Here is a 7,184-nt window from a genome sequence, read left to right as displayed (position 1 = left end):
CCATGAGATCAGCCTTCAGCTATTGGTCCCCTTCACTAAACATTCGTCTTCTGTGTTGGATGGACGGGGATCTTGGGTGCCAGGCCGTGTGAGCAGCGAGGCTGGCTGATTCTGCTCGTTTCGGGCTGCCATTGCTGGGGGCACTCAGGCCACAGATAGTTATCTGTATTTCACCCAGTCCAGCCTTAATGAGTAGCCCCCTCCCAGTCTTGGCCCCCAATTCCCTCCCATTTCAACTAGTCTGGTTCCTCTGGTGAGATGAACTGCTTCTTATTCCCTCAGAGGCAGAGAGTCTGGCGGCCAGAGGACTAAAGACATGGGGCCCATACCTCTCCCACGGGGTCTCTATCCTGCTTAGGATCCAAGTGGGAACGGCTGGGGGGAGAGACCTGATTTTGGGGACACTCCAAGCTCACTGGCTCTCCTTCTATGTTCCTAGCTGCAAAGGGCCCTGGTGCCTACATCTTTCTGGTAGAACCAGAGAAGATCTGGATTACCTGGGGGCCTTGTACTTGGCCTTTATCCTGGAAGGTTCTGAGCAGTCAATCTAATTCGTAACAGCTGCCATCAATTGTGACCTGACCTGAGCCAAACTGGTTCCTGCACACCTCTCCAGTCCCTTTTGACAGGTCAAGGTTAAGGTAATCTGACATGGTTGAAGGTTAACCATTTTCACCCAAGCTTCCTGTTGTATTAATGAAAGCCATCCTGCCACCTGCACAGACTTCTATCAGAGGCACATGCCGGAGCACGCGGGGCCCCAAACAGTTCCTACCCTGGGTACTAGGAGGTCAGGGAGGCTCCCGTTCTGGGTCCCATTGGGTGTCCTGACTGCCATTTTGCAGACTGCCAAGATTCCAGAGGCTGTTAGCTTGCCTGGGCCTCGGGTGCCCAGGAATCCTCTTTGGGAACGGCCATCCACAGGGCAGTTTCTGGATCTGGTTATGGTGCCAATCTTAAGGGTACAGACTACTGCCTGGCCAGGGTTCTCATAACCTCTCAATCGGGGGAGTGGGGGAACGGGGAGGATCTCTGAAATATTTTCGTCAATCTTTAAAAACTTTCACTCAAGAGAGCTTCTTTTAGAGTGAGTGACAGGTGTCCTAGCGCGAGCCTACGTTTCTATAATGCTCAGCAGATGACAAACCCCCAATCTAGAAAGGGTTGGAGTTGTTTCTTTTTCTTTTCTTTCTTTTTTTGGGGGGTGGGGAGGGGAACTTAGAGGGTGAGCACACGTGCGCAAGCCTTGGTTCAAATTCTGGCTCTGACAATTAAGTAGCTGAGTGAACTTGGCCGAGTTACTTCACTTCCCCGTGCCTTTGTTTCCTTATCCGTAAGTGGAGATTAGTAAGGGAGCCTACTTCCGAAAGCCGCCGCTGTGCCACTTAAAATTTGAGATAGTAAGCGCATGTAAGATGTAGAAAATTTTACCCAGGTCCTTATGGGTATTTGAGTTTGAGGCCCTGGCTTTAAGACCCCTGCAGAAGGTTTTCTGACCAACCCTCCTTCGAGACAAGGGATTCTGGTTTTATAAGCCCTTTGCTTTGGATGGAGCTATGACTTATGTCCTCATTTCGTCCCATCTTATCCCTGCCCAACCTTAGACGGACTTCTCTACTCTTGGGGGGTATATTTAAAAATCACGTCTTGTGTATCCTTCCCTCTTTCCTGCTCAAAGGTCCTGGAAAGATGAGCAGACGGGGCAAAGTGAGTTTGTGTGGGACTGTGCCCACAGCTGCCCCTCAGTGGCCGCCCCTTTCTCTGCCTCCTGCCCTGGCTGCGTGGTCTCCTAGAGACATGGTCCCCAAAGACTGAAATGCACTTAGGTTCTTAGCACATGCGGCCGGTTCTTTTCACTCGCTGCCCCGTTCATCCATCCATTTACTCACTCAATCATTTAGTGATCATCTACTATCTGGCAAGCACCGTTAGGTGCTTGGAGAAGAAAAGCAAACAACAGAATGGTAACGAGACTCATCCTATGACTTTGAGCAAGACATTTGCCTCGTTAGGCCTCAGTTTCCCCACAGATTTAACAACTTGATTTAATGACTTTTGTCTGGGGTTTCTTTCTCCTGGGACGTTATTCTTAACCCTCTAAACCTTCCTAGGCCGCCTGCAAACTGCAGTCTGCCAACTGCTTATGAATTCTAGAGAAATCCCCTTAACCGTGTCTGTAAACCATGAAAGTTCCCAGAGAGGGGGTCAAAGTGGAGGAGTAAAGGGGGATGACCGTGAAGGGAGGAGTGAAGTCACTTCGGTCTGGGTGGGGGCTGGGAGGGCAGGAAGGGAGGGTGGGGGCCAGACCCGAGGGGCCAGACCCGCCTGCCAGGAGGGCTTGCCAGATGGTCAGAGCATCCTGCGAAATCTCACACCCTCCTTGCCCCCCACCCGTCAGGCTCCAGCTCCGCCTGGATTTCAATCTGCATAATTTGCCCCATTTAGAGTGGATGGGAGGGGGTGAGAGTGAGACGGTGGGGAGGACTGGGGAAGGGGTGCTCCAAAGGCCAGAGGAAACCAGGGATAGAGGCTGGGGAGAAGGTGGGTGGTAGCCAGAGGGTGAAGGCGGGGCCGGGAGGAAAGCAGGCTGCTGCAAACCCCAGATAATACTCTGCCCAGCACGGCAGGGCTCAGTTTGGTCCACTTGCCCAGGGAGAAGAGGGAGAAAGAAAGAAAAAACAAGTGGGCTGTAACTTAAAGATCTTAAGACTCCCAAGTGAGGGGTTGGTCTGGAGGTGGGAGGAGGGAGTGACCAGACAAGGAGGAGACAGAGACTCAGGAGGGCGCGAGGAAGTGTCTTAGCGGAGGCCAGGACAAGGCAGGAGAGGGTGGAGGGAAGTCTGCGGGAGTCCGCATCCTCCAGAATCCGGAGGCAGCTCCTCCCGCTTGCTGGGAAGGGCTCTGGACACCCTCAGCCCTTTTCGCCTGCCCCCTGAGGCTCCCGCCAGAAGCTCGGGGCCCTCGCTGAGCTGGTGCCGCAGCCCCGGAGCTGGTACCCGGGGCACCCCTGCCCGTCTTCTCTCCGCTGCCCGGCATGGAGGAGGCTGGCGATTTCGACAGCTACTATGGGGCCGACAACCAGTCTGAGTGCGAGTACACGGACTGGAAGTCCTCGGGGGCCCTCATCCCCGCCATCTACGTGCTGGTCTTCCTCCTGGGCACCACGGGCAACGGCCTGGTGCTCTGGACCGTGTTTCGCAGCAGCCGCGAGAAGAGACGCTCCGCGGACATCTTCATCGCCAGCCTGGCCGTGGCCGACCTGACTTTCGTGGTGACGCTGCCGCTGTGGGCCACCTACACGTACCGGGACTACGACTGGCCCTTCGGCACCTTCGCGTGCAAGCTCAGCAGCTACGTTATCTTCGTCAACATGTACGCCAGCGTCTTCTGCCTCACCGGGCTCAGCTTCGACCGCTACCTGGCCATCGTGAGGCCCGTGGCCAACGCGCGGCTGCGGCTGCGGGTCAGCGGGGCCGTGGCCACGGCCGTCCTGTGGGTGCTGGCCGCCCTCCTGGCCATGCCGGTCATGGTGTTCCGCTCCACTGGGGACCTGGAGAACAGCACCAAGGTGCAGTGCTACATGGACTACTCCATGGTGGCTACCTCCAGCTCAGAGTGGGCCTGGGAGGTGGGCCTGGGGGTCTCGTCCACCGCCGTGGGCTTCGTGGTGCCCTTCACCGTCATGCTGACCTGCTACTTCTTCATCGCCCAGACCATCGCGGGCCACTTCCGCAAGGAGCGCATCGAGGGGCTGCGGAAGCGGCGCCGGCTGCTCAGCATCATCGTGGTGCTGGTGGTGACCTTCGCGCTCTGCTGGATGCCCTACCACCTGGTGAAGACGCTCTACATGCTGGGCAGCCTGCTGCACTGGCCCTGCGACTTCGACATCTTCCTCATGAACGTCTTCCCCTACTGCACCTGCGTCAGCTACGTCAACAGCTGCCTCAACCCCTTCCTCTACGCCTTCTTCGACCCCCGCTTCCGCCAGGCCTGCACCTCCGTGCTCTGCTGCGGCCGGAGCAGGTGCGGGGGCGCCTCGCACGGCAGCAGCGGGGAGAAGTCGGCCAGCTACTCCTCCGGCCACAGCCAGGGGCCCGGGCCCAACTCCGGGAAGGGTGCAGAGCAGATGCATGAGAAGTCCATCCCCTACAGCCAAGAGACCCTGGTGGTGGACTAGGGTGGGGGTCCGAGAGGAGCCCGGTGCCCTCCGCCCTGCCGCGGCCTTTGCCCTTGCTCTCAGAGAGTCAGGTAGCATGATAGCACCTTCTCCCTTGCACTTGACCCTTTTCCCTGCTCCCTGCCCCCCGACCCCTCTTGTCCTCCTTCCTCCTTGAGTCTTGTTCAGATGTTTGCGGTTTAGTGGAAGGAGACTGAGCCCTGCGGACTCCTGCTAGGCCTTTTTTTATCTGTGAGACAGACCTGGCACGAGACTCTTAACCTCTCTGAGCCTCAGTTTCCCCATTTGTACAAAACAGGGGAAGTCAGGCTGGCTCAGCTGAAGCGTGTTGCCCCCACTCCTTTTCTTGTATCGCCAGCTTTTTCTTTTCCCTCCTTTCTTCCTAATGTCCTCTCTCCTCTCTCTGCCCCTGCTTTCCCTTCTATCTGCACTTTCCACTCTGAATCCACACCTGCTGGCTCCAACCCCCTCTCCCATAGCACACTCCTCCCTCAATGCTTCCTTCTTTCCCTTTCACCTCCTGGTTCTGCAGGGCTCCTAAGGGTTAAGAATCCTGCAGCTTGCACACATGGCCCCTGCTCCAGCTCTGTTGGGCTCCCTGACAGTGCAGCAGGGATCGGGGCTGGCTTGGGAGGGCTGGTGTCAGCCAAGTTAGCTCCAGGCTCTGCAGCTGGGAGCTGCGGAACTTTCCTGCAAACTGGGTCAGTTCACTGTCGTTTCAGGCACTAAGGATCCCAGAAAGGGGGTCTCCCCTCCTGCAGCCCCTCCCTGATGCCAACTAGATGTGCTTTTTGCAGATTTTCTTAGACCTCTCTTCAGCCTCTATTCCCTGTGGCAATCAGAAGGCTACGGGTTGGTGAAGGGACAGTGGGCTCCTTGGTGTCATTATACCAGTGGGGAGTTGGGAAGGGAATGCCGAGGAAGAAGGGAGTCCGTATTTAGTCTACATGCTGCTTGGCTTCCCTCTGCAATTCCTCACCCCTCCAGCCTCTTCCCGAACTGTGAGCTGCAGTCCTCTGTATCACAGCCTGGTGTCCCCAGGCAGGACGCTTTTCTTGGGCACTGATGCTGCTGGGTGCCAAGAATTATGTGTGTGCATGCGTGTGTGTGCGTGTGTGTGTGTACGTGCAGTGTATACATGGATGAGTGTCACTCGTCACTTGGGTGAACTACCCCCCTACTCTCTACCACTTCTCCACTCTTCACACAATATCCTTGAGGGAGGAGGGACATATCGAGGCAATATAGAATAAAATGAGTCCACCCCGCCCTCACTGGATTTGGGGGCTCTGACGGCTGGTCCGTGCCTAAGAGAGAAGTCTATGCCAGTGCTGGGGCCCCTCTGGGGAGATCTGTTCCCCAAGGCCTAGGGAAACCCGGTGTGCTGGGTCCCACCCTTCCTAGTTCCATGAGGGAAGCAGGAGGGGGTAAGAGCTTCCCTCGGCCCCTTCCCCACCCTGTTCTGAGATTATGAGTGTGTTCCTTGCCACTCTCCCTTTTTCCAGGGCCTGTGGCCCTCTCCCTGAGGAGGCTGCCTTCTTGCCTGGGGTGAAAAGCACTGGCTGGGTTTTTCCTCACCTCGCCATCAGGATGGGACCCCTTGGCCTCCCCCGCTGGGCTGGGGGGCTGGGCACCATGATGGGAGCAGCTGCAGCAGGGCTGAGGGCCTGACTTCACGCCACCAGCGAGGCCTCAAGGACAAAATTGTTGGCGGGGCCCTTTGTGAGCTGGGGGCAGGGTTTGTATATTCCAGGTTTTGTTCTTGGACGACTCCGGATAGGACGTGAAGGACAAGATTTGCACCAGGGAGGCAGGAAGAGCCCAGCTTGGTGTAAATGGAGAGCTTGACCATCCCTGGGATGGCGCCAGCTCTGGGAGCAGAGGGAGGAGGAGAAAGGAAGAGGCCCCTCTCAGCTTAGTCTCCCCCTCACAGGCCAGAATCTTCCACAGACTCGCTTTTGCAGCCCAGCGCTGTCCTCAAAGCATGTGGTCAAGGCTGGAGGAAGCTTCTAGAAGGGAAGCTTCCACGGTGACCCCAGAGACCTCTTGCCTGGAACTCATTGGTGGCCCTGGATAGAGGGTGGAGGCTCCCTCGTCCCCTACCAGCCCCTTCTTTGGAATGTCTCTGCTATTTTTTTTTTTTTCTGACACTGTTAGTCACTGCGGTTCATTCAATAAATCTGTTTTGTGTAACTACTGTGTCCAAAGCCTCTTCTCACACAAGTGTCTCGGGAGGAGGAATGGCCCCCCCGTTTGCAACTGTTCCATTGGGAGGTGGCGTGGGCTGAGGGGACACAGGAGGAAAGAAGGAGCTGACAGGAGTCAGGTGGGACACTGGAAAGGGAGCGGGAGAGGTGGGCAGAACATGGAGCAGTAGACACGGGGCAGGGCACAGGTGGGGAGTGAGAACGGGGGAAGCACAGGGAATAAGGGCGGCGTGGGGGGAAGCAAGTCCGTTTTAGCGCTCTGAAGACCTGTGGGACAAAACGGGCACACATTTTGGAGTCCAGAGCACAGGTGTGTTGGAAATGCTAGCATTCATTTATCCCATGAGCGTCCACTCAGTTTAGATCAGAAGTTTGGGTGCCTGGCCCCCAGTCAGTCACTCCGGATGCTTGCAAATACCCATTCCCGAGAGGCACCCCCAGACCTAAGGGATCCGAATCTCCTGGGTTCACCCTGGATGTTCACAACTGCTGAGAGCTCCTCAGGTGATTTCTAGGGGAGGCCAGGTTTGGGGATGTCCCCACCCACACAGATCCTGTGGATGAGTGATGGTGGGCACAAAAGACCAGCGCATCAGAGACAAAGGAAACTGGGCTCTGGATGGTCGTTGATTTTAGGAAGGAAGAGTCTGAAACCATCCTTGGGGGGAAGCGCTCAGTGCAGAGGTGTTCATGATCTCCCGTGAAGATTTCGGGCACCAACAGTGTCTGCAGACAACACGAAAGCAATCACCGCAGCAGAACAGGGAGGAACGAGGAGCCCAGGGTTACTGGGGTTCACC

General features: G+C 56.5%; 1 protein-coding gene across 2 annotated transcripts; it reads left to right on the top strand.

Annotated features, from left to right (window-relative positions):
- The first annotated feature begins 2,484 nt into the window (after positions 1-2,484).
- APLNR (apelin receptor) lies at positions 2,485-6,364 on the top strand. Of its 2 annotated transcripts, XM_034645866.1 has the most exons (2): positions 2,485-3,568; positions 3,713-6,364. In XM_034645866.1, exons 1-2 carry the CDS (start codon positions 3,035-3,037, stop codon positions 4,175-4,177), a joined length of 999 nt encoding a protein of 332 aa, XP_034501757.1. In that variant the 5' UTR covers positions 2,485-3,034; the 3' UTR covers positions 4,178-6,364. The 2 variants fall into 2 exon arrangements, with proteins under 2 accessions (XP_034501757.1, XP_011227535.1); XM_011229233.3 differs by having other exon boundaries at positions 2,486-6,364.
- Positions 6,365-7,184: the final 820 nt, after the last annotated feature.

Source organism: Ailuropoda melanoleuca, chromosome 16 (assembly GCF_002007445.2).
Source record: "Ailuropoda melanoleuca isolate Jingjing chromosome 16, ASM200744v2, whole genome shotgun sequence".
Classification (NCBI taxonomy): Eukaryota; Metazoa; Chordata; class Mammalia; order Carnivora; family Ursidae; genus Ailuropoda; species Ailuropoda melanoleuca.
This window is presented reverse-complemented; position numbering and strand designations above follow the sequence as displayed.

What these genes read in the sequence shown, in the direction of transcription:
- APLNR (XM_011229233.3), top strand. Translation starts at nt 3,035, where the DNA reads ATGGAGGAGGCTGGCGATTTCGACAGCTACTATGGGGCCGACAACCAG.